General features: G+C 41.3%; 1 protein-coding gene across 4 annotated transcripts in view; it reads right to left on the reverse strand.

Annotated features, from left to right (window-relative positions):
• Window positions 1–1007: 1007 nt before the first annotated feature.
• Window positions 1008–27561, reverse strand: part of GSTCD (glutathione S-transferase C-terminal domain containing) — a 52623-nt gene continuing 26069 nt past the window's right edge. For 3 of the 4 annotated variants that reach the window (XM_048509039.1, XM_048509038.1, XM_048509037.1), the window contains 7 exons: window positions 18926–19041; window positions 18685–18729; window positions 16965–17093; window positions 16534–16667; window positions 12300–12330; window positions 5429–5498; window positions 1008–1599 (listed from right to left, as the gene is read on the reverse strand). In XM_048509039.1, coding sequence (XP_048364996.1) covers window positions 1460–1599; window positions 5429–5498; window positions 12300–12330; window positions 16534–16667; window positions 16965–17093; window positions 18685–18729; window positions 18926–19041 — 665 coding nt within the window. In that variant the 3' untranslated portion in view covers window positions 1008–1459. The remainder of the gene's footprint in view (window positions 1600–5428; window positions 5499–12299; window positions 12331–16533; window positions 16668–16964; window positions 17094–18684; window positions 18730–18925; window positions 19042–27561) is intronic. The other variant, XM_048509040.1, reaches the window with a different exon arrangement.

Consider the following 27561-nt stretch of genomic DNA (forward strand, 5'->3'; position numbering starts at 1 on the left):
TGCATGTGCTAAAATCCCAACAGTCATTTGTGCTGGGAAAAAGTGGTTTCAGAAGCAACTATGAGTGAAAAAAGTGTGGGTGTTTTTTTTGGGGTGGGGGGTGGGGTTAGGTACATTTATACAAACTGACCTTCCAAAGTAGCTTTGGGGGTAGGGGGTGGGAAGGTTGCGTATGCATGATTTTGATGGAGAGTAGACAGTTGGGAACCAACAGGTGAAAACAAGGCTCCATTCAACGTACCTTAACAAAAGTACAGTTCAGGATACTTAGGCTGCAATCTTAGGGACCCTTTCCTTAGAATAATCCCCCAAATTGAATAATATGGGATTTACATCTGAGTAGATCTGCTTAGGTTGCCCATTCCAGACTGGGGGTGGGGGAGCTCTGCAGGGCCCAGGAACAGTGCAGCAAAGGTGGCACTGCACCTCCTGAAAAAGGATTTCGGGGGGTGCAGGAAGGAAAGAAATTTAAAAACCCTCTTGATGCCTGAATAGTTCCACAGGCCAAACAGTGTGGTATAGAGGATATTGTCACATGATCTGGGCAACCAGCTTTGAATCCGCGCTCTGCCACAGAAGCTTGCCGGGTGACCTGGGGCTCTATCCCACCTCACAAGGTTGTTAGGAGTATAATATGCAGGAAAGGAGAATGATATAAGCCGCTTTGGGTCTTCCCATTGGGAAAAAAGGCAAGGTATAATTGAAGCAAATAAATGAAGCAGGAGAGGCAAGGCAAATAATAAGCACTTCCCTTCCTTGCCCCAAAGCTACTTTTTCCTAAATGAAGCAGTAATCAGGGTTTAATCCGCACATCTGTGAAGGATCTGTAATTTGGTCTAGAACCACCCTCCTAAATGCTTTTCTAAAGGGGGAAAAAGGATTAGAAATGTATCTTGATGAACCAAGTTATTATCATTGTGTAGTTTTTCACAAAATGTTTCTGTAGAACTTGCACGTCTGCAATGTAGAAAAAACAAGTAAAACGTTGCCCAATAAAAGAATAAAAATGGGAAACTTGGCTGCTTTTATTCAGTAGCTGCATACTGTTTTACATTGTAAGAGTCCGTGATCACAAAAGCATTAGCACAGCGTGTTTTCCAACATTCAAGATCCATCTTCACAAGGATAAAAAAAGATATCACCTTCCCACCAATGAAACTGAGAAAAACAAACCTTTATGGTTGCATTATTGCGCAGGCAGATGAATTTTTCAGGATGTTCCTTTTCTGAGAACCAGCTGTCATTTAATCACACATTTCAAGCAGGATTTAAGAAGCTCTGCAGGCACGCTTGCTGCCAAGCTCTTTCTTTTCGGCTTCCTTTTCCTGGAGACAATGGATTCAAGATGTACAGTGTCTGCTTCCCAGATTTAGTAAGAACCTCCACGAAAAATTATTGGACTGTGAACTGCAAGGACTGATCATTAATTCAGATTGATAAGGAAAAAAAACCCTTCGAACTAAATAGGGACACCCACTATCAAGTTGTTTTTTGGAGAACACATTTCTGGTTCCATGGATGTCACTTGGACAGAGTAGTTGCATGATCCTTCCACGCTCCAAGCCCGGTCCAGATCCACCAGCCCCATACAACGCTTGCCTAGAACACACACAAAACCAGAATATATGAAGTCCTCTGTAATATTCAAATCGTATGTATTTGTGGTGGGCACTTTGGCATCTTTCTTAGCAACGGTGAAATGAACAAGCATACTGAGTTGTACATTTGGAGCAAGATCTGCCAGACCACGGTCACACAGCCCGGAAAACCCACCACAACCATACTGAGTTGTCGTCTGCCACTCAAGTATGTCTGGAGTCTACCTCAGTCAGAAGAAGCCGTGAACTGAACAATCACCTCTTTTCTGGAAAGGAGGCCCTCAGAACTTAGCTATATAGAGTGGAAGGATACTGCACTGTTAAGCGCTCCAAATTACTTTTCATAGTCTATAAATTGTTTACTTATTCAGTGTCTAATGTTCCTCTTTATTATAAACAGAAAGACTGGTGTAACCTAAAAATACCAATGACGGACTGATTCACAAATGCACAGATGTATTACAGAATCAAACGAATCACAGACAAAATGGAGTGGGTGCAGAGAAGAGCAATAATCAAGCCGTTCTGAAGGTTGACAGGGAACATGAATGTTCTCTTTAAGTATCCTTAAAGTATCCTCGAAGCTGACACTTCGAGATCAGGGAGCTGTTTTGGTTGGCAGCAGAGGATAGAACTCACAACGATTGGGTGTAACTTAAAAATAGAAAGATACTGGCTGGACACTACAAAAAAAATTACAGTAAGAGTAGTTCAGCGGTGGAAATGGCTGTCTAGGGAGGTTCCTCGTCACTAGCCGACTTCAAGCAACGGCTGGACGAAGACTTTTCAGGGATTCTTTAGGCTGATCCTGCATTGAGCAGGGGGTTGGCCTGTGTGGCCCCTTCCAACTCTATGATTCTATGCTCATGAATCAAAGGAGCCATACATCAATGAGGATCACATGCTTTAGCCACAAAAGGCCCTATGTGCAATTCCTAGCATCTCAGAGTGAAAATAACAGAAAGTAAGGGGCCAGAGAAAGATCAACCAAATACCTTGCAGGGAGGGCTGCTGTTACCGTGTTTCTCCAAAAATAAGACAGTGTCTTATATTAATTTTTGCTCCCAAAGATGCACTATGTCTTATTTTCAGGGGATGTCTTATTTTTCCGCTCCACAGCTGCATGCTCTGGTGTTCTGTTTGATGGCCATGCTTCCCAACAAAAACTTTGCTATGTCTTACTTTCGGGGGATGTTTCATATTTAGCCCTTCAGCAAAACCTCTACTACGTCTTATTCTCAGGGGATGTCTTATTTTCGGAGAAACGGGGTAGTTAAACACTAGGCTGGACCATTCACTTTTGTTTAGAGGAGTTTTTCCTGACCATTAATGATGCTACAGTTTTCATGGCATTTATCTCTGCTGTCTGTTTTTAAACACACTACTTTGAAATGACTGGTTGAGGCATTTTAGCTAGGTTACTGATTTGGGGGAGGGTAAACTACTTGTGTGTCCCAGCAAACGATAGACCTGAGCGCCTGTGGGGAAAGGGGGGGGGGGGGGGGGGCAGAAAATCCACATTTTGTCCCCGGGCTCCATTTTTCCTAGATACGTCTCTGGAATGCCCTGACTTGAATAGCCCCAGGTCAGCCCGATGTCATCTGACTTTAGAAGCTAAGCAGGGTCAACACTTTGGAGAATATTTGGATGAGCAACCTCCAAGGAACCCCAGGGTAGCGATGTAGAGGCAAGCAATGGCCAACTACCTCTGAATAGCTCTTGCCTTTAAAGCCCTGTGGGGTCAGCTATGACTGGATAGCACAGGCATACATACATACACACACAGAGGAAACCCAAATGATTACAGGGTGTATCCACTATCTAAAAGCCCAGTTTCCTCCACAGAAAAAAGCAATGGGAGAAAAGAATGGTCCAAGCCATCATTAGTTACATAAATCTAGCGAGTATGCATATCACTTGAATTAACAGCTTTTTATCCCCAGACACACTGTAATCTGCGCTTTGCCCAACTTTGCTAAAGTCTTTCCCTACAACTGTATTGCAAAGACCAATACTGAAAAAAATGGGCAAAATATCCCATATGCTAAAACTGAATAGCTGTAGGCATAACATTTGGCATGCTTATCTCACAGACTTAAAAAAAATCAAACAAAATTGTAGAATAAGTTGCAGTCCTTAATGTAACTTATTAGTAAAACTAAATTTATGTCCATTATTTAATTGAATTTTATATAGAAAACTAAATAACTTTTTATATATAAAACAATACATCTACATTCATATTGACTGTACATCTACATTTATATTAAAACACCGCATGAGCCGTTTTATTATTAATATAAGGGAAAGGGCATTTTTGTTATATTGTTTTGTTTTAAAAATTCAAAATGCACCTTATGTGGAATCTCAATACCTGAGTTTCCCCTAGAGAACATGTGGTTGGTGCTAATCTGATTTGACCTTTACCCCAGTCATTTGAAAACAAAACTTAATCCACACCAACCGCACACCCATTAGCGAGTTTAAAAGGTGAAGAAAGATGATTGAAATGGAAAAGATTCTTTTAATGGAGCAGATAAGCCTTATGTCAAGTATATCCTCAGAAGAAACAATGAAGAGAACAAAAAACAAAGTAAAAGGATTTCTGTGGTTCACAGATTTCTACTTTATGCACCGTAAGATACAATCACACAGTCTTGGTGCATCAAAACTCATGAAATGCTGAAATGTCACTTCAATGTTAATTTATAGCTTTCCACCCCACTCCTGATTAACTGACACATTTCCTTTCGGCATCTCCAAAATACTAGAAAAATGCCTACTTCCTTTTGATGCAGTGATACCTCTTGAACTTCCAGCTGTGACCCTGAAAGCCAATTTTCCCTTTTTGATACAGTGATAGCTTTACAGATCTGCCAATTTTAGTAGAAAGAAAATAAAGCAAACAAGGATATCACTATATCATTTCAGCACTTACTGTACTCTTATAACCCCAGGAACTATTTTGAACTTCATTAATGTTCATGTTCATGGACATTGTTTTCTCCAGCTATGTTGATTACATTGTCGAAGGCTTTCATGGTCGGACTCAACTGGTTGTTGTGGGGTTTCCGGGCTGTGTGGCAATAGTCTGGTAGATCTTGTTCCTAACGTTTCGCCAGTATCTGTGGCTGGCATCTTTACAGGTGTATCACAGAGTCTGACCACACACAGTCTGTGATATACCTCTGAAGATGCCAGCCGCAGATGCAGGTGAAACGTTAGGAACAAGATCTACCAGACTATGGCCACACAGCCCGGAAACCCCACAACAACCAAAACTAACTCAGCGCATTATCTCTGCAAGGCTTATTTGAAAACCACAAGTTGTTGCTAAACAGCAGCTGATTGGTGCTAAACAGAGGTTCATTTTGGAACATTGCTACCTCAGGTGATGATCACAGAAGATGAAGCAGAGGGATGGCTCAATAAATACTTTTCTTCCTTGACATATCACCCCCCACCCCCCACCCAAACTGCCAAAGGAAAGAGAAACTGTTAGTGAACCCATCTTTCCCCTGCTTCAGCCTTATTTATATAGCATATGTCCAAAGGACTTCACAATATTTAATTTCTGTATTTGACTATAAATAGAAGGTAAATGAAGAGAAGCACAAGCTCCTCTCTGTCATACATTCAGCTGTAGATTTAATTTCAGTATCGTGTAATATTTCACGCTCTCTCCAGACTCCAGTCTTCAAATTCTGAGAAAGCAGAACTTTCATTTCTTGTTGATAAACATACTAGAACTATCCATATATAGTAAAGTAAGCACATCACTATTATAGTACACGTAATCTACTCAACAGCTGCTCTGTACATAAACATACCTATTCGCCTGCGTTCAGGGGGAAGTTGGACAGCTGTCTGATCCGCAAATCGGCAGAGGACCATGTGCTCCTGGAATGAAAAATAAAAGAACAGCAAAAAATCACAGCCTTCTTCCATTACATTGTTCTAAAATAACCATGTTAGTAGCAGCATTCAAGAATGATGTATACCTAAAGTACAAATGGATGACTGGAGTTGTGGATTCCACGCCCCCCCTTTCTGCTAGGAAACATAGGGCGAATGTGCACAACGTGCTTCCTGCACAATGAGGGCAAATGTCTGTCACAGCAAGATTTTTTGTATGCTCATATTTTCCTAAGCCCTGCTTTCACTTTCAATTCTCTCCGTTGCAAGCAAGATTACTTCTAGCATGACTTTAATTTTGCTTCACCATCAGAGCAAGCAGATTTGCCAGCCCTGGACATCTTCCCTCCAACACGGCTGGTTTTTCCACACCCTCACTCTGTCATCCATGCCCCCTCCCCCATTGCTGGCTGCTTCAAGTAAAAGAAAAGAAGTTCACTCACACAGGCTTAGCAAAAACACCAACCCAACAGAGAGTCTCTCTGTCCCCTGGCCTAAGGCATGGTCTCCTTCTGTAGCAGCCTGTGGTCCAGGGAATTGCTTTGCTCTTTGAATTTGGAGGGGAGGGGGTGTTATTTTTAGAAAGGGTTACAATATCGATATTTCAATATATTGTGATTAAAAGGCTCTTTAAAAAGCAACAATCTTGAGACTACTGAGTGTGATGAGATCTGTGCTTTTAAGAAATGAGTTGATGGGCAGAGTTAAAAAAACCAGGGAAAGCATGCCAGTGAGGGTTCACAGCAGACCCAGGAGCTCTTCAGAAACACTGCATGCCCAGGAGGGAGTGCCTCCTTGTGTGTAAACAGAGAAACATGAGGAGACCCCACTACACACTGAAGAGGCCTAAGGTAAGCATCCCATGCATAATGGGCCATACTTTGAAGCATGTTCTGGATTGTGATTTGTTTTTTTTGTTTGGGGGGGGGGGGTCCTGTGCCAGTAACTGTTAAAACAAGCTGGAATCACGAGATCTACAATTCACCTGTCGATTTATTATGCAGAGTTTTAGCAGTTTGTTCCTTGCTGCCTTTTCAGCATATTCTTGCTTTAGTGGTTTATGGACTTGTGGATTTGGATAGCACCCAAGAGTACCTGTGAGCGTGTGTGTGTTAAATGCCATCAAATCACTTCTGACCTATGGCAATCTTATGAATTAATTACCTCCAAAACATCCTATCATTAACAGCTTTGCTCAGGTCTTGCAAACGGATGGCTTTCAACCTTTCCTAGTATTATTGTCTTTTCCCGTGACTTGTCCTCTCATTATGGGATCAAAGTACGACAGCCTCAGTTTAGTCATTTTAGCTTCTAGGGGCAGTTCAGATTAGGCACACTGGAAGCTCATGAGCTCCCAAAGGTATCTGGTGGGCCACTGCAAGTAGCAGAGTGTAAAGGTTTCAATGGTTTCAATGGTGTTGATGGTAAGGTAACCTTGAGTGCATTCCACAGCCCGGGCGATGGGCCAGCTTCATCGGAGGAGACTTTATCTTTGCGCGGGAGATGAGGACTCCGTTCCCATGGGAAGCAGGAAGGGGGGATGGGGTGAATAGAGTTATAACCTGTGCTTCTGGCGGGAAGTGTCATTCCTGCCACTGCGTGTACTTGAGCTTTCTAAGATGTCTGAATAAACGGTCTTTTTCACCAAAGAGCCTTTTATTTCTGCTTCTATGGAATTCCTTACACAGAGTGCTGGACTAGATGGACTCTGGTCTGATCCAGCAGGCTCTTTCTTATATTCTTATGTTCTTATCATCATGGAAATACATTAACTGGACAGAATACCATATGCTGAAGAACTGCACAGAAGAGATGAAAGGTTGACAGATTCCTTCCAAGAAGAAGCTTTTGAAGAAGAACCCACAGTTTTAGAAAGTGAAGCAAAAGCTGTACTGAGAGAAGTTAGGTGAAACAGATCACCAGGAACAGATGGGAGATCAGCTGGGCTATTCTAAGCCACAGAAATGGAGTACATTAACATCTTCATGAAAATATACCAATATGGAATATAATATGGAAACCAAAACATGATCACGAAAAGCTAGAAATGGTTTGGAAAGAAATTATTTTGCCACAACAGCTGTCTGTTGTGCTATATGCCATTAAAGGTTGGATTGAATTGAATTGAACATCTGGTTGTTGTGATGCATTTTGTAGTCTGTACTCTGGACAAGAGGCTACTGTTAGGACAGAACATGGAGAAACAGAATGGTTTCCAATAGGTAAAGGGGTTAGACAAGGATGTATTTTATGTCCCTATCTCTTCAACCTGTATGCAGAACATATCAGAAAGAAAGATGGATTAGATTTACATGAAGATGGAGTAAAAATTGCTGGGGGGGAGGGGGAGGACACATGAATTTGCGATATTCCAATAATACATTCCCAGCAGAAAACAGTGAAGATCTGACAGGACTACTGCTGAAAGTTAAAGGAGAATATACCAAAACAGAACAGTTGACCATCAAGAAACAAAAGTAATGACTACTGAGGAATTAATCAGCATCAGGGTGGACAAAGAGGACATTGAAATTGTTGAAGACTTTCTGTCCCTTGACTCCATCATCAACCAAAAGGGAGACTGCAAACGGAAATTAAGAGTAAAGAGGGCAGCTATGAATGAACTATAATAGATTATTGCATGTAAGGATGTTTCACTGGCAACCAAGATCTAGGGAAATCTTACCACAGTGTTCCCCATTCATGTCACAGAATCCCCTATTACTATGTATGGGTGTGAAAGCTGGAGAATGAAGAAAGCGGATAGGAAGAAAGTTGATTCCTTTGAAATGTGGTGTTGGAAGACAGTGGTATCGATATTGTGGACCGTCACCTCCCCCCGCAAAAAAAAGGTGGGTTCTAGACCAAATCAAGCCTGAACTGTCCCCAGAAGCTTGCTGAAAGCAAGACCTTAAAAGTGGTAGATCTTTCCTAAAGTAGAAAACGTGCTCAAGCAAGACTACTGCAGTGACATGGCTTTTGTTGACAGCTGCACTAGCTGGGACAGCTGCAGTTTCAAGTGCCAAGTCACAGCAATTAGAACCATTTCAGAACTGCACATCTTGACAGTGCCATTTGAAACACTAGCTAGATGGAACTAAGTATGTGTGTGTGGGGGGGAAACGTTTGTATGGAATTTTGGCAATCTCATTTGCGGGGAAGAAATCCTCCCGAATGGAAAAAAATAACGCATTTCTTTATGCCTTTTATTGGTATGGAGTTTTAAGTGTGGTTGAATGAAACGTTTTACCTTTGACCTCCAGGGCAGTGGATTACATAATCAAACACTTATGGCTATTGATAAATGTATCATTAAATACCACACACCTATCCTGGGGTCCTTAATGTGGTGCCTGTGTGCACCATGGTGCCGACTAACAACTTTCCTGGTGTCTACTGAGTGTTGCTACAAAGTGGGTGGGGCCATGTGGGTCTTCTGACTGGCTATTGAGATTTGACTGGATGGGCAGGTTTTTGAAAATGTTATTTTGGCAGCAGCTGCCACCCCAGCTCAAAGATCTTTAGAATGTGTCACTGGGGGTAGATTGGGGCAGCCATTTGGTGGCTGGATCCACCATGCTGCGTCAGAAGTCCAGAGGTGCCCACAAGCACAAAAAGGTTGGGACCCTTGCACTCATAGAGTTGGAGGAAACCACAAGGGCCGTCAAGTCCAACTTCCTGCCATGCAGGTATACACAATCAAAGCATTCTCGATAGTTGGCCATCCAGCCTCTGTTTAAACACCTCCGAAGAAGCAGACTCCACTCCACTCTGAGGCAATGTATTCCACTGTTGAATAGCCCTTACTGTCAGGAAGTTCTTCCTAATGTTTAGGTGGAATCTCCTTTCCTCAACCTTGAATTCATTACTCATTGTCCTGGTCTTTGGAGCGGCAGAAAACAAGCTTGCTCTCTCTTCAACATGACATCCCTTCAAATATTTCAACAGGGCCATCATGCCACCCCTTAACCTTCTCTTCTCCAGACTAAACATACCCACCTCCCTAAGTCTCTTATTTGTGTCAAATAAACTAGTGCCTGTTGCAGATCAGCTGTGCATGCAGGATCTGTTTCCCGCCAGCGTTTCTCAAGCCCAGCAGACATTGAGAAGCACCGACGGGGAAGTTCTCTCCAATTTCAGGTATGGTGTTTTTTTAAGCCAAATATTTTTGGCAGAGGTTTTTCCGAGTTAAAAACACCCGAACCCAAAATTTACGGATATTCTATTGGTGCTCAAGCCTATGCAATATTTAGTGGAGCAAAGACACAGGTTTTTGTTTTGTTGAGGGGAATCGTTAAGCACCTTTCCCACACCATTTTCCCCACTTAAAATACCTCCTTACAGAGCTGAATTTCTTTCTTTTTGAAAAGGTGTCCTGGCTCTGCTACACGCTATGGTAGTTTGCCACTTTTTTTCTTAGTGGAGCAGCTCCTTTTTCTTTTCCACTGTTTCTCTGTCTGTCCACCAGGCATTAAAAATGTATATAGATACATTCTTAGTCTAGGAAGCTGAGGAACTGAAAACCCTTCATTGGTATATTTCTGAACATGGCACACAAGCGGCTGATAGGAATTCACAACATAAACTGTTTTATGTCACTTTTACAGGGAAATGGTAAAGTCAGACAGTCAGGGAAGTTTCAGGTTTTAAACTGTGCCGTTGAAAAGGAACAGGAATGAAGGAAAGTTTGTATAATGATATACAGAAGAATGTCACAACAATGTAGATGTTTTGTTCTACGGACAGGTGTGTACGACAGATCATTTGGCTGTTATTCCTTTGATAAACAGGCACTGGCTTATTTGACACAACTTTCTGAAGTCTGTGGAGGCAGAAACATACAGGTTCCAGTGTTCCTTCTTTAACACTTGATAGGGATCACCTAGAAGCTATTTCCTTCAGGAAAGGTTTCATTTCGGGATCCTCCTCGATCCCTCGCTCTCCTCTTCCCACTTTTCTTCCTAGCAGACACTCTCAACTTCCACTTCTCAGGTCAACAGTAGAATTCCATTTGACATCCCTATCAATCAACGTTCCCTGACTAGTGTAATGCATCAGCAGTTATAGTCCAACGCACATTCACTGGTACATAATATGTTCTCAACCCTATACTGATCTATTGCAATCATGCATCCTACAAAGGACAGCAGCAACTAACAGGTATAAGTAGCTAGGAATGTTGAATCTTCACTCAGTAATATGTTGCCACTTCTGTTTTGTATATAAAGGGGCAATATTTCGCAGCAGTTCTTCTGATTCCATTTGAGGAGGAGCTGAGTCCTTGAATCTCACAGTGAAAGGAAATATACATTTCAGATAAACTGTGGAGACAGTGACACAGTGTCTAGCCACCACAGTCCAGTATTGGCAACATATCAGTAACTGAAAAGAATATATTGATGCAATATGTCAAGATGCATATTGTATAGAACCGTATAATCTGGGACAGAGACAACATCTGGTGCAGTTCCACAGAAACCATGTGAACTGGACTCATTTTATAGCCGTGAGTGGCTTCTTGGCATATCTCCTTGTAAAAAAAAGTGATACAACTTTTATAAAAAAAATATGTTCTTGGAACTGGTAGAACTCTGTATGGTATGTTGTCTTTGCAATTGTCATATTGTGCTGAAACTATTTTAAAAAATTCTAAGCGAAAGATGCATTTGTTAATAGTTTCTTAATAAGTTGGGAACGGATTGCACTGCAAGATGTAAAACTGTCTCAGTAGCTTTTTACAATATAGTGGAATAAAACCAAGTTAAAATCCATAAAATACAGCGTTTAGTTTTCAATTAATAAGCCACAGTGTGTGTCCAAAAAGGATTTTAACATCGCTAAAAGCTTTTGCTTTGACCTTGATAGCCCAAGTTAACCTGATCTTGTTAGATCTCTCTCAGCTTTTAAGTATTTAAAGATTTCAGTATCTTTCTAGTGAAATAATGCCTTCAACAGGCCTGAATAAGAAGTGGGGCACTTCTGATATTCTGAAAAACCAGTAACCCAGATCCTGAAATCTGGGTTACATGAATTCAAATGACTATATAAAGATGTCATCTACATGGTTGGCCATCATTTATTTCACTGAGAGGCACCCATCTGCTTACACAAGCATGAAATAGCTTCTTCCACTGAAATTGAGGCACATGTGCTGGTTGAATGCAACTCATGTATGAACCAACACTTCTGGCCAGGACAGTTCTGCAAGAAATTATTATATCGTAAAAATATTTACAGTGCAATCTTAAGCCTTTTGACTTCAATTGATTTAGAAAAATGTAACGCTGCTTATGACTCCACTGTTACAACTGTTTGCTTGTATAAAACTTTTGCTCAGTTTATATATACTTAATATTTTAGTTACTTTTTATTAAGAATTGTTTGTATTTGAGATGACCAGTTGAAGTCACTTTAAACTAATATTGATGAAAGCGAATCTGGGGAGAAGAAAATCAAACGAACAGGGAAATATCAGAAGCATGCTGAACTAAAAGTAGGGAGATACTCTTCAGATACACAAACCAGCATAGAAAACCCTGTAAGAACTGGACTGCACAACCCATTCAAGACATTTGTTAGAAAAAGAGAAGGAAGGAGCCTATACTCTAGAAACATCCTCTTACATATAATAAGTTCATCATTTAAAATCTTGATCCAGAAAAAAAAATATTTGTAGCTTTGGCATGGTAACTTGTTACCCCAGTCAGGGTCAGAAGGGTGTTGTGGGTTTTCTGGGTTGTATGGCTGTGTTCCAGTAGCATTTTCTCTAAGCCATCTTCTGCATACCTTGTAAGATAAAACTTCCTTGAATTGATGACTGAAATAGAAAAGGAGATGGATTCACCCATTATGAGAGGTCAGCATTTAAAAAGAAAAGCAATATATCATACTTGGTACCAAACAAAATCTAGATGCATTTTGATCATTAAATTATTCAGCACAATTCAGAAGCATTACAGTTGTTGGCATCCAGTCAGACTGTCTGTTGGTGAAAAAAGCGAGTGAATTGTCTCTTTCAACCCCTGAAAGTATGTATCCAGGAATATGGGACCTACATGAACAAAAACCATGTGGATGTGGTTGCAGTAAAAAATTCAACAAGATCTGAGTGGAAAAGCTGGCTGGATACAATCCAGTATTTTTTCTTTTTGATAGAATGCTTAAAATATAACAACTTTTATTTTAGTATTAGGTCTGTAATATGTCAATTCACAGACATTCTCCCCTTCAGATAATTTTAGATATGAAGTAACTCATAGTACTGTATAAGACATTAATTTGATAAACTTAAAAAAAACTTCTGCATTTTATACGGATTTGCTACATTATATGCACTATCTATAATCTACCTTGACTTGACTGCTTCTTGAATGCTTTTACTCTGTTCGCTGATATTGTAGAAGAATCTACTCCTTTACAGTTGCTGGTTTCAACATTTATCTTTCATGGTGCTTTGATGTTTTTAAAAAGGATAAAGTAAGTTGCTAAGTTTTATATTTTCAAAATGTATTTATTGTTCGGATTTATACTTCCATAAGTTACCTTGACATTGTTATGGTGGAAGCAGAAACATTTTAGATCAATTAATAAATGTAAGAATTCTTATGTCTGGCTCTAATTCAGACATAATGAAAATCATTAAAAATGGTTTGTTTCTCTTGAGTTGCATCCACACATGACTGGATTTTTCTCTACATCAACCATTTGAAGAAGAAGAGTTGAATTTATATCCCCCCTTTCTATCCTGTAAGGAGACTCAAAGGGGCTTACAAACTCTTTTCCCTCCCCACCCCCACAACAATCACTCTGTGAGGTAGGTGGGGCTGAGAGAGCTCAGAAGAACTGTGACTAGCCCAAGGTTACCCAGCTGGCATGTGTTGGAGTGCACAGGCTAATCTGAATTCCCCAGATAAGCCTCCACAGCTCAAGCAGCAGAGCGGGGGATCAAACCCAGTTTCTTCACATTAGCGTACATCTGCTCTTAACCACTATGCCACTGCTGCTGATATTCCAGGGGAAACATAACAATCCAGGTGGGTTTTTAATTTTTGTTTCCTGCTGTCAACTCACAGCTGACTTATGCCATCTTTACAGGGTTTTCAAGGCAAGAGACCCTCAGAGATGTTTTGCCATTGCCTGCTTCCGCATCATGACCCTGATATCCCGGGGGTCGCTAGGGCAGACCCTGCTTCTAAGACCTAATGAACTCAGCCTAGTCTGGGACTACCAGGTCAGGCCAAGCCAGTTGTAAATCATTGCCAAGGTGAAAGGATAACACAAGGTCCTAAGATGTGTAGATGTGGTCCGGTTCACAAACTACGAGACCAAACCCAAGGTTACAATAAATTATACCTTCTGTGGGAACCATGAAATCTTCACTATGCTAGTAAGCGGTAAGCAAGCAGTGAGCCGGACAGGTTCCCAAAGCCTGTTCCCACATTTGACCAAGCTATGTTTGTCATAATGTGTGTGTGGAGCTCACACCTCAAAAAGTAGGGTCTAATTAGTCAACATACATTTGATAAAAGATAGTGTCTTGATTGGTAATAAACATTGTAGCGGTGACTCTTTCCAAATACTCTGCATGTAAAGTTGAATCTTGCCAATCATTCCTGTTGGTGGAACAGAACTTCTGTTGGTTTCGGTGGGTTTTCCAGGCCAAGGTCTGGTAGAACTTTCTTCAAATTCAGTAATCGTGTTTATTCACACGTCAACATGTTATGCCAGTAAACGTTTATTGTACTGTATTGTATTGTATTAGTAGGATCTTGTTCCTAACGTTTCGCCTGCATCTTGTTAGGAACAAGATCTACCAGACCATGGCCACACAGCCTGGAAAACCCACCAAAACCAGTTTAATCCAGCTGTGAAAGCCTTCGATAATACACAGAACTTCTGTTCTTCCCACCATCTACTGCAGCCCACTGATTTCCCCCAAAATGCTGCTTGTTTGAGACAGGGCACTACTAGGAGTAGCATGCAGAACAAATTGGAAGTTTGTAGTAGGAGGGGCAAAGCAGTGAAAATGCCCCTCTTTCCGTTAGCAGAAAAGAGCCAACTCGTTGCTATTGCCTTTTGAAAATTAAACATATACACTCTTAGGTGTCCATACTTTAGATTAAGTGAGCTCGGCAGAGAGAGAGATTATTTCCTATTTCAAAGTGCTGTATTCTAATAGAACAAAGGGGGAAAAGTTCAACCATTCAACAGCGAAAGGCCTATTTTACAGCCAATAAAGATAACTGGAATGTATGAAAAGGTTCAATTAAACCCAAACAATCTGAATTACGTCTCTGAAGCTCTGCTTGATTTCTATTGCTATGCTTTGTGAGCTTCTCATATGCCCATTAAAAGTTTGTTATTTTTAGATCATGAACTTTATTTAAAAGCATAGCCAGGTTTACAAGGAAGCTCTCTAAATATGTAAAATATAAGTCTACACGGATGCTAAGTTTTCTGAAACAAACAGCAAAGTTTTGTACTGTATTGGAATGATGCAACCATATTAAAAATATTTCTGTTATGCCCAGAGTTTTTTTTAAAAAAATCTATTAAACTTGTTCCCTACAAATTTTACAGGTAATTTTCAGCTGGAATTATGAAATGCAGCTCTCTCTCTCTGGCCCTTTCTGCACGGGTGGTAAAGAGCGCCCCAGGGACGCTAAAAACAGCGTGCCTGGGGAGGGGTTCACACTGCCGCTGCTATTGCATCGCAGCAGCTGCTTGGCCCGCGAACCCTCGAAGGGTGCTTAAGATCGGGCAGCGGCTGGAAGGCGACATTCCCCTCTTTCTTAAACGCTTTAATGTCACTTCTTCCTTTCAGTCATTCAGGTGATGTTGCACATGATATATTAGTTCTCGCCCCCCTGCCCTGCGACTCCAGAGCTGTCACACAGGGCAGGGGGGCGTGTCCCCTGGCCTGTGCGACGCGCCGGAAGGCCGGAGGGGACGGTAAGGCGTTCGGGGGATGGCGCAGCCTCTGCGCAGGTTGCGCCATCTTCCCCACCTCTACTGGGACCATCTGTGCGAACGGTCCCGGGGGTGTGCCGAAACAGCCTCTGACATACTCCCTTGGTAGTTTGGGATCACAAAAGGAGCGGGATGCCTTTATTTATGAGGAAGTACTGCAGTCAGAAGCTCTGTTTCGTATGGTACAATTAAATGCAGTCAATCCTCAAAACAGAGCCAATGTGGTACAGTGACTTGACTAAAAACTGGGTGACATGGGTTGCAATGTTTAGAGAGCTACGGCAGTTACTGGGTACTGCTGGGCAAGTCACTCTCTCATACTAACCTGTCTTACAGGGTTATCAGAAAGAGGGGAGTCGCATATTCTGAGCACCTTGGAGACAATGTAGCATAAAAAATTTGACAGAGATAGAAAGCATGAACAGAAAATTATCTTTGGGGCTATACATTTCCATTACCAAGAGGTATTATTATTTTTTTCTAAAGTATGTGTGTGTGTGTGTGTGTGTGTGTGCGCGCGCGCGCGCGCACTGTCAAGTCACAGCTGACTTATGGCAACCCAGTAGGGTTTTCAAGACAAGAGATGTTCAGAGGTCATCTGCCACTGCCTGCTTCTGCATGGGCTGAGAGAGTTCTGAGAGAACTGTGACTGGCCCAAACTCATCCAACAGGCTTCAAGTGGAGGAGTGCGGAATCAAACAAAGTTAAGAGTCAGCTGCTCTTAACCACTATATCATGCTGCCTATTTCTGAACTAGCTTCCAGTATTTTAAAAGCTAGCTGTTAAAAGTTGGGTTGGATTCAACCAGCATTTTTACTCAATTTTAGCCATCTCCCGGCCTCTTTACTGCTCCTGGCCCATGAGACTTCAGGTCCTAAGACCCCCCCCCCAACAGTTTGGGGGTAGCTAAAGAGTACTCCTTTCTTTTTTTTCAACTTGTTCACTTTTTACTGTTCTATGCAACCAACACAGTTACTAAGATTCTGTGTTCTGTGTCACACATTTTAACCCAAACGTCCCTCCAATACAATTATAACAAACAGGGGTTCACCTTCGTGGAAATGTAAACTTGGCTGTATTCTGAATGAAGCCATAGCAGCAAGGGCAGATGACAAACGCTGCACAAACTTTGGTACACCGTTCGATCACCATGTCTGTTGCCACTCCACAAGCATGCAAAGCCACCTGAAAAAGTCAGACCAAGAACGCTAAAGTTAACTACGTTTTCCTCATCTGTATGTCCCAATTGTCTGTATGTCCCGGGTACAGAGTAATTTTGCTCTTTAGGTTCATGCAATTGTGAATGTCGCCCTCGATGAGCTGCAGAGTGAATATCACTAGCCTGAGCCATCCACAAGAGTATACCTTGAACGTAACAGGCCTTATAGAAAACAAATGTATATTTTCACACGTTAAACATTGGTTAAAGTATTTTGTTTGTTAAAAATATTTGCAATGCATGAAGTTTTTACGATTACTTACCCCAATATTAAAAGTTCCTTTAAAATAATCCATATTTGCTTGGATGAACCAAATGTTGTTTAATCCTAATTCATCACTTCTTTCTTTAGCACGTATCAGTGACAACTCTTTGTTTTCTATTAATATTATCTACATTTCACAGAAACAATAATATTGTGGTCTGTTTTTGATTTGTAAAAATGCATCTGTTAATTCGAAGACACCCTGCCCCCCTCCCCCCAACCACCACCACAACTCTGTGATATTCAACTTCTGTATCAATCTAGCCATTGGTATAGTTAAATTCTGCCCGACCTGATTCTTTATCCAAAATGTACAACTTCCTATGCGTGCCTCTTTTAACTTTTATTCTGGTGCACCACATTCCTAGAATAAGGTTTTGCTATTGCTGTGGAGGCAGGAATACTGTAACCATTTTCACCATACAACGCAAGATCCTTCTAGAGCAGTGGTGGCGAAACTTTGGCACTCCAGATATTATGGACTACAATTCCCATTAGCCCCTGCCAGCATGGCCAATTGGTTCAAAGTGCCAAAGGTTCGCCACCACAGTTCTAGAGGCTTCACTTGAGCCCATGCCTATTGGCCATCTTGGATTGTTTTCAAGGTTTTGGGAAAAGGTTGGCTTTTTCAGGTTATAGGCTCCAGTAAGATCAACCTCATATTTCTCAGAGAAGATCTCTTTCAAATGTGTAATACAGAGATGCACAGTGAATATCTACTGCTATAACTTATGAGCTACTTGAATCAGGTCATGTCTGACATATATATTCTGCACTCAAGGAAGGCTGTTCCTTAGGGATAAAGGACATTAAGGAATAAGCTATGGTGGTTTCTGCATGGGCTGAAAGCAACGGCTTCAGCCCGGTAAAACACTGTTTTGGCAGGGACCCTTCGCACAGGCGCCGCTGCCAAAACAGTGTTTTCAAAACTTGCTTGGGGAGCGAGTTTTCCTGCAAACGCCGGCTTCCATCCGCTGCCATGCGAACGACAGTGGGTGGAAGCCGGCGTTTCCCCCTCCTCTCCTCTCCCCTCCCCAGCCGCAAACGCCTCCAGTGCTTCAGCCGTCGCTCTGGCCATGGGGTGTGTGTGTCCCCTTCCCTCCTCAGAGCGACGACTGCCAGCAGAAGGTAAGGAGGCGTTTGAGGCCGGGGAGGGGAATACGCGGCTGTGCGGAGCTTGCTCCAACAGCTGCGCATCCCATGGGGCCCTTTGTGCGAACGGCCCCAGAGCCTGCATCGGCATGATTAATGCCGATGCAGGCTCTCTCCCTTGGCTGTGCAGAAACAGCCTGAGGGAGTCTTGCAGTAGGAATGGGAAAACAGGGGCAACTGCCCCTTCAGTCTCTGACCCAAGATTTCTGATTAAGAAAAATAAACCTGGAACAGCCATAGGATTGTTCAGCACCACAAAAAGTGTAATTAGCTTTTCCTCCCCCCTTGCAGCCTCTCCCAAGAAAATTCTGTGTGTTTCCAGCCACTTGAATGGGCCAGTCCCAGTTACACAGTACCTGTTGGGAGGTCAGGACTAGCTGCACAGTAGGGAAAGCACAAGGACTTGTATGGGGACCACACTTTCTCCTGCCCCCCCCCCGGCCCCCCAAAAATGATTTCTTCTTTTTTTCCTCCTGGCAGCCTCCATATCCTCACCAAAAAGTTTGCATTTAATTATAAGTTCCAGATTATCAAAAGTTTGTGCTGATATTTTATTGACATCTTACCTGACATAAGGGCAATATGTGAGCAAGAACAATTCCAACATGTCCCTGGTGAAAAACCAAAGAAAATGCAGAATCTTAATCCCACAGATCTGATCCAATTCACAATAACTATTTCAAAAGAATACTGACAAGAGACTAGGAAAACAGATTCCAATGTCTGTTTCCATTGTGAATGTGCTAGTAGACTTAGAAAGACCAGAATAAAACAAGGCTACATTTTATTAAAGAAAACATACATTACCCCACCACTGCAAAAATCCACAATCACATCTCCCGGCTTAGCCAGCTTTATCACTAAAGCTACCAGGTTGTTGAGTTGTTGCTGTTTCCTCAGAGCACGATCACTGGACATCTTTCCTAAGGATGAAAACAAGGAATAACACATTTATCACAGCTTGTCAGAACAATTTCAGTCTGTTTTCCTTTTAACTTTAATTGCTTTGACTTTTAGCTTGCCGGATCCACAAACTTTGAATCAATTTTACATTGAAAAACTGAAGGAAAATAATATTGGCAAAGGGAAGCTTATCTGGAATATTCATGACTCACCTAACGCTATTTCTCAGGCAACATAATTATGAACAGCCAACATGGGCAAGTTGAGGTATAGAAATGTTTGGACTCATTCCCCTGTACAACCTGTATGAATCCTTGAGCTGCAACAAATTAAATTAATGCATGAAAACCTGAAAAGGCCGTATTCTGAGGAAATGTTAATCTTCTGTAACAAAAGAGCTCAAGCTGTCACAGGTGCAAACAGTTTTATGCACTAAATATCTGACAAACAAGAGGGCCTTCAGCCCAAGTTGGGCTCATGTCATCAGGGCTCACTCACAGAAACCCCCTCACAACTTGGAATAACTGCCAGCCCCATTCAATCGGCCAGTTGCCTGGTCAAGCCACCCTGCCGCCCCCGATGAGGCTTCCTGACAGCATAGGGCAGTGGTGGCGAACCTTTGGCACTCCAGATGTTATGGACTACAATTCCCATCAGCCCCTGCCAGCATGGCCAATTGGCCATGCTGGCAGGGGCTGATGGGAAATGTAGTCCATAACATCTGGAGTGCCAAAGGTTCGCCACCATGGACATAGGGAGACTTAAAATGTAAAAATAAAAAAGACTCCATGCCAGCAGGAAGCCCCACTGGATTTAACAGACTTCCTCCATCTTTTCGGTGGCATAGTCTGAAAACCCAGTCGCCAGGCAATGGGATCAACGGCCAGGAGGAAGCCAACTAATGTTGGCTCAAAGTTCCAGACCCTGGTTAGGGAATAAATATAGAGCTGAGTGATAGTCAACCTTGAAGCTATGGGCAACCTCATTTAATAAATATTGAAGATCAAATATGAGATTTTGACCCCTGAGGGCCTCGACAGGACAAATACTAAACCACTGATTCTACTTTTACAAGAGAAATTGTATACGTCCCGCTGTATAAGAGAGAAAGAAACATCCCTAGAGAGCATACCATCTCCAAAACGGTCAATGAAATATTGTGTTCTATGAACTCTCACTGGTCTATAAGCAAGTTAAGTACATCTACCAGAGTTATTAGCAGATAACACACTGAAAGTTGTTCCCTGAATTGACATTTAGAGTAAGAATATTCAGGGAAGTACGGTACTCATCAATTTCTGAAAGGGGTTCTATAAGCCTACTGGATTTGTTTACATAGTCAAGATGCTGCTCCCATGAAAAAGTGCCCCATTCTTATGTTTTAGAAACCACATAACCTAGTTCAAGTGGTTCACAGAAATCAGAGAAGTCAAGTCAATAAAACTATGAAGCACCAAATAGAACATATAGGATTGAGGTTCAATGCTGCCGAACAGAATGTGTTGTGTATTATGTTTCACAAAGCAAACAGCTTTCTATTCAAGCTAACAAGATACTACTTCTAGACGCAGCCATGGAAAGAAAAATATATACAAATGGTGACTGAAAAGGTCATTCAAGACAGAACAGCACAAACATGTCTTTCTAATCTTTAATCCAGAAGTCATTTCTGCTACTACTGCCTACCAATTTGTTCTATATTAAAGGTAAGCTGTGCAAAATTGATCACTTCAAACATCACAGAGTAGCCTTGTCCTGCTTTTGCCTTCTTGGAAAGGCCAAAAAGCTATTAGAATAGCCCTTGACAAGATTAAATTAGAAGCTGGACATGCTCCCCTTTAGAAGGCTTCTATTGCTTGTATTTTAGAAAACTATTTGGACAACATACAACCCAGCTTGAACAAAGATTACAACCAGTGGGAGTGCCAATAAGGAGACCTGAAGATTAACAAGCAGCTTAGAAATAATTAGGGGGGAGTTGTTTCTTTAGTATGGAATTTTATTAAACTCCTAAATGGAATTTCTTCAAGGCTTCTTTATCCAAACAAATGAACAAAACAAGCCGCCAGTATTAATTAGGCATGTTTTATCTAATGCTTTAAGGGTTGCATTTGAAAATAAAAATCACATATACCTGAAGTTCTTTTTGCCTCTCTTTAGAAATATTCTTTCTCTCCTTTTTTCACCCTTCGTACTGCCAATTTTTGCATTCCAAAATGATCTTAATCATATGATGGATTTGGCTGGCATTATAGATCAAGGCAAAAAAAAGATCAAATAGTGCTTAAAGAGATACCCATGCACTTAGATCTACAAGATGCCACTGAGACGTGCAAAAGTAATTTTATTTATGAGAATTCTATATAATACCTTGCAGTACATATTTCAAAATTCACTGTGAAATACAAAACATCTACAATCAATTCACAAAACTATACATCACATTAGTTTTCAGCAGAACATTCCAAGTTCTTGGGCTTCTGCAGAAAAGAGTGCCTCGCTGAAGTCAGACTGGTTTAATGTTGGATTCGGTATTAGAGCGGAGGAGCATACAGAAGGAAATTTTACCTGGGGTGTTTTCAGAGATTTACGGGTCAGAGGAATTTAAGTGGATCATGGAAACACATCGGCAGCTTCCACAGATTCTCAAAGTAGGGGCAACACAGAATACTACCTGAAGTTTCCAGGCCGTCTTCAAGGACAGCCCTTTTCAGAGTTTGCTGTAGTGACTGTAGTTCTATAACAGTGGTGGCGAACCTATGGCACGGGTGCCAGAGGTGGCACTCAGAGCCCTCTCTGTGGGCACGCACAGAGTCCCCCCCCACACACACATCTAGGTTGGCCTGGGCCACTGGGCTCGATTATTAACATTAAACCTAATACCTAGTTTTGGGGAAGCAGTGTAGGTAACCCTGTTAAGCACTGTTAAACCCCACTGATTTTCATGCGAAGAACTAAAGTGTGATCCTTTACCTGGGAGTAAGCTCGGTTGCTGGCAATGGGGCTTGCTTCTGAGTAAACACTCCTAGGGTCGTGATTCACTCTTTGGAAGAGTTGTACGGTTGCCTCAAAGCAAAGCCACCGACTACCACCAAGCTTACTCCCGAGTAACGCGTGCCTTGGAGGCAACCATTTTTTCTAAGCTAAAACCTCAGTATTCAGGTTAAATTGCCATGTTGGCACTTAGCGATAAATAAGTGGGTTTTGGGTTGCGATCTGGGCACTCGGTCTCGAAAAGGTTCACCATCACTGTACTATAAGATCAGTTCCAGATGGCAATAGTGCTTGCCCAAATCAATGCCTGTCTCAAGTGTGTCATATGACAAGCACTGCCTACATGTGAAAATCTAGAACCCAAGTTCCACACAAAAGGAAATCCTCATTCTGTTCTACACATAGTTCCCAGTCTAGCAGCAGAATAAACCTTTGAAAAGAGGCAGCAGGGAGACAAGCAAGGAACTGTATTGCTCTTATCTATGACACAGAATGGAAATAAAAACAAAAGTACAAGATGGAAAGTAATTTCAATATAATTCATGTTTGTACAGTACTGGTTTCTGGTCTGAACAGTACTAGCTTCTGGTTGTGTGCCTTAAACTAGATTACAGTTCCAAAATAAGGTTTTCTGGCTAGTCCAGAACAACCCAACCTAGAGGAAGAGGTTGCCCAAGTAGGATCAGTAGAATAAGCAAAGAAGGGGGTTTTGATAGGAAGGGCGTAATCCCTGACCAGGATAAGAAACAGGGAAGTGCCCCCTGGCAATGGGGCTGACCAGCCTGAAATGGGGTGGAGAACCGAATAACTGGTGGGAGGGTTAGGGTGGGAGGGTTAAATTTAGGAAGGAACACAAAAGAGAGGTAAAGAAATTTAGGAAGGAAAGCAGAAGAGGGGAGAAGAGAAAGGTTCCGTGACTTAATGTTCATATTGGTGGAAGAAGGTTCTGGAAGGGAACCAGCTACCAAGATAGAGGGCTTCAAGATGTCTTTCTTATTCACCTGGAGTTACTTGGGGGCAAGTGAAGGAGTCCTGCTATTTGCCCACACTTGGTGCAGAACTACCACCCATAATGGCACTAGGCCAAAGCTTCAGAAACCAGTTGTACAATGGTAGGGGCCAGGGCCGGAAAAGCCCTGGCCCTCATGGAGGCCAGCTGGATATTTTTCGGGTCAGAGACCTCCAGCAGGTTTTCCTCCAACGAATGGAGGGACCTAACAGGGCCGAGGGAAGAGCTGATATGTGGTAGCAATGTCTCCACTACGTGCTGGTGCCAGTGACCTTGCTGTGCTTGACGCTGATTCTCCTGACCTGACCTTGGCTTGTGATTCAAGTTCTGTTTGCTATCTCACCCCTTTCAGCATAAAGGTCTGTGAGTTTGGAGGTTCGGTGCTGATTCAGACTGTATCTGACCATGGAGTGCTTGTTCATGACGCTAGATGAACTTGGCAATGTTCCAGAGTTGGCAATATGATCCCCCCCCTTTTTTTTCTGTATTCTAACACATCATGGAACAGATATAAAGCTAGGTAACAAGTAACAAGTTGAAAAACCTGACCAGAATTCAGTCATCTACACCGGTTTTAGTTAAAAGCTATTGACATCTTTATGCCTGCTTTACTAACAATATATTTTCTAATGTGAAAAATAAAACCCATTACATTTTCAATTTGAAATAGCTTCATTTGCTTCTACCGTATAAAGTTAATGCTGGATATTACATTAAAATTTCAGAACATAAATTTGACCTAAATGTAGGGCCTACAAATTTCCCTCATGATGGCAACTCATGCTTATACAAATATCCAACCCAACAAATTCTGAAATAAAGAGAAGAATCAGACACATGTTCTTGAGACTCAGAGTTTAGAATACCATAATTTATAGTTACTCCCAGCCTCACTATCTGTTAATGCAAGTTCAAAAAACCACCTAGCAGCTCTTGCTCCAAGCATTCTTTCCAGGGTGGGCTTTTGCATTACTCATTCTGTTATTAAGATAAAATGCCACAGCAGCTATAAATCCTTTTATTAGCTCTTAGAAGACAGACCCAAGATGTGGGTGGAAAATAAAGCTTTTGCTCACTACTGAGAGTCTGGACACCAGCCCAACTCAGTGCTCCAATCCTCTGAGACTTAAAATTTTGATTTAAAAACATGTTTTGGTCATCATTTAGTTGTTGCAAAAACTCTACACCAGCAGCTAGATATCTTTTAAAGACAACATGGCCTACTGAAATGCACATAGAAGGATGTCTGGCTGTTGTGGGTTTTCCAGGCTGGAGGGCTGTGGTTGGTAGTTTTTGCTGCTAACGTTTTGCCCACATCTGTGACTGGCATCTTCAGAGGCATGTCACGGTAAAGATGTGTTTCTCTCCATGGCACAGTGTGGAGTGACTGTGTGGTAGGGTATACGTTTAATCCACCTCACAATGGGTGAGGCACATTTGCATGCATTCAGGTGTCCATCAAGTGGCTGAATATAATTACTATATCGTCATTCCGTGATGAATATAATTACCATACTGTAATTCTATGCTGAAGCTTCTACAATTGTAGCATCAAAAGTGGTGCCATTAATAGAAGCACCATAAAACTTAATAGCCTTGTCTTGATCATCTTACCAGCAGCTGGTAAAATCTTAAATACTCTCTTCTCATCATTTCTCAGCATTAATCAGTGAAACTTTCTCAGCATTCATCAGTGAAACAAAAAAGCCCTTCCCCAGAAAAGGGTTTGACTCCCCACTCCTCCACCTGAATGGCAGAGGCTTATCTGGTGAACCAGATGTGTTTCCGCACTCCTACATTCCTGCTGGGTGACCTTGGACTAGTCACAGCTCTTCGGAACTCTCTCAGCCCCACCTACCTCACAAGATGTCTGTTGTGGGGAGAGGAAGGCAAAGAAGCTTGTAAGCTACCTTGAGTCTCCTTACAGGAGAGAAACGTGGGGTATAAATCCAAACTCCTCCTCTTCTTTTTCTTCTTCTCCTCCTCCTCCTCTTAATGCTTTTATAAAGGCCAATCTGTGGCCTTCAATAAGACATGTTTTTCTACCAAGAACAATGAAGAAAGTTGGGCAGTAGGTTTTGAATACACTTTGTCATTGAGAGTTAATTACGTTATGATCCATTGTCTTTTTATTTTATTTTTTTTGTTTTTTTAAATGTTTTTATTATTAATAACAACAGATATAAAGAAGATACATAAATATAAAACAAACATTTTGACACTGGATATCAACAAAGTTATATACACCTAGAGTTACACACATAAATTTATATATCTTCCACCTTAACCCTAATTCTTATCCCCACACACCCCTACACACATTAAAGAGAGAAAAACATAACAATAAACAAACAAACAAACACATTGACAACAACAACAAAAACAAAAAACAAACTACAAATAAAAATATAATGCCTATATATTTATGTATATATATATGAGCAGACTTCCAAAAATCTCTATTTATATTATTCCCTTAATCTTGTATGTTATTTTGACTATTACAATACTGTTTTTTGAATATATTGACTTTTTAAACCTTCATATACTTCACAGATTCTCCTGAACCCATCAGACTCCAGATTACTAACATCTGCTTAAATATACGAGCAAGCATGAGAGATTATAGTACACAAGTTCTGAAATTCCACATCAATCAATACAGACTAGCAGTGCTTTTTACGTTCAAAAAGAAAGCCACATTGTCACCATAACTGGTAATAGGCTCAATAAAGAATCTACAAATGTTTAGACAAAGAAAACCCATCTGTCATGAAGGATGATGAGGTTTCAGGTGAACTTTGGCCTGATATAAACAGCTGATTCCAGCAAATATACATAAACCCAAGGTTAGTATAAATCAAAACAATGAAAAGTTATTTTTCCATTGTACGTATCTTCATGTACCTTTATGTACTTTAAAGAGTTAAGCCGTGTTTCCATAATACTCCCATAACTATTCTGAGTAACTAAAATGACAGAGATGACAGAGATGCTATGGTAGTGGTAACATAAAAGTATAAAAACAAGTGGGGGTACCTAATTTCTTACTCCTCATCATTTCCTCTTTCCCCTCCCTGAAAGACCCCATAGCCTATTTCTCTTCTCTCCTTCCCACCCACCCACCAATCTTTTATCTGGTGCCATCTTCCACTAAATTTGTTATTATTTTATTTCATTTATATCTTACCTTTCTCCACAATGAGGAACCAAAGCAGTTTACATCATTCCATGTTCCTCCATTTTATCCTCACAACAACTCTATGAGGTAGGTGAAGCTGAGGGTGAGGGTGAGTCAAGATCACATAGTAAGATTCTGAGGCTGAGTGATAATGTGAACCTGGGTGGTCATGATCCTAGTTAGGGTTTTGGAAGGCTGGTGGAGCAGTGGGTGCCAAGTTGTTGCTGCTCCATTGGCCAAGCTGGACTGTGGGGGGTTGTGGGGGCGTTACGGGAGAGTGTTGGGGGGCCTAGCAGAGCTGGGTTTGCTCCTGTCTCAGAAGAAGGCAGGTGGGGGAGTGGATGGAATGTCGGGCACCAATGGGCAAGCAGGACTCACTTGGTGAGTTCTTTTTCGTCGCAACATTCCATCGTTTAGACAATTATAGGTAAGGATTGCTCTCAACAATCTTAAGCTTTTAATGGTGCATTCCTAAACAGACACTTTTCTAAGGAAACAGACTTCAATTAACTTAGAAAGGTAAAATTCTGTTTAGGATTGCACTTCAAGAAGTACATCTAGGAATACATTCTTGGCCACTTCTGCATAATAGCAGACATGCTTTCCCCTCTAGACCTTTGGAAGTCCAGACATCTTTCATAAACTTTGTAAAAGATTTGTTTGAGTTGGCTTTGATGGTTGACACTAGTCAGGTGTTAATCCGTCATTCTCTCTCTCAACCTCATTGAACTTGGATAGCTGTATTTTCTGTTTCCATTTCTTGCTTTAAACCAGTCTAAATTTTGGGGGTCTGTTGAAACAGTTCTTCAGGTAACTGTTCTCAATTTGGCTTATCCATAACCAATGAAAAAGATATTTAAAATATTTAAGAATAGTAACTCCACACTGGACTTCTGATTCTTAGCACAAACAGGTATCTCAAATTTTGTAATCCTAATACAGAAAAGCCTTTTTTTTGGGGGGGGGGGGGGGGGTCAATTATACACATGCAAGTACCAGCTCTTTCTGATGTCTGAATCATATAATCTTTTGAGATAAATTTAATCTGTTTCTAGTTAATTTTCAAAACACAGTAATCTTTGAGTCAATAACAAATACTTGCTAAATTTAACTGACAGAATTTAAACTAAACAGGATGTTCTGTTCTTTTAGACATTAGGACAGGATGAACTGAAAAAGGAAATGAATATTTTGGAGCATTCTGGTATGCAACATTTTAATAAATATCCAGTCTACTAAGAAAAATTAAGACATGTTTCTATTCCAACAGTGTACTGAAGTTCGGCACTATAACACAGTAATTCAAATTATAGTATATCTGAGCTTCTGTTCAGGGAATGAACCAGTGCAACAAAA

The sequence above is a fragment of the Sphaerodactylus townsendi genome, linkage group LG10 (genome assembly GCF_021028975.2).
Source record: "Sphaerodactylus townsendi isolate TG3544 linkage group LG10, MPM_Stown_v2.3, whole genome shotgun sequence".
Classification (NCBI taxonomy): domain Eukaryota; kingdom Metazoa; phylum Chordata; class Lepidosauria; order Squamata; family Sphaerodactylidae; genus Sphaerodactylus; species Sphaerodactylus townsendi.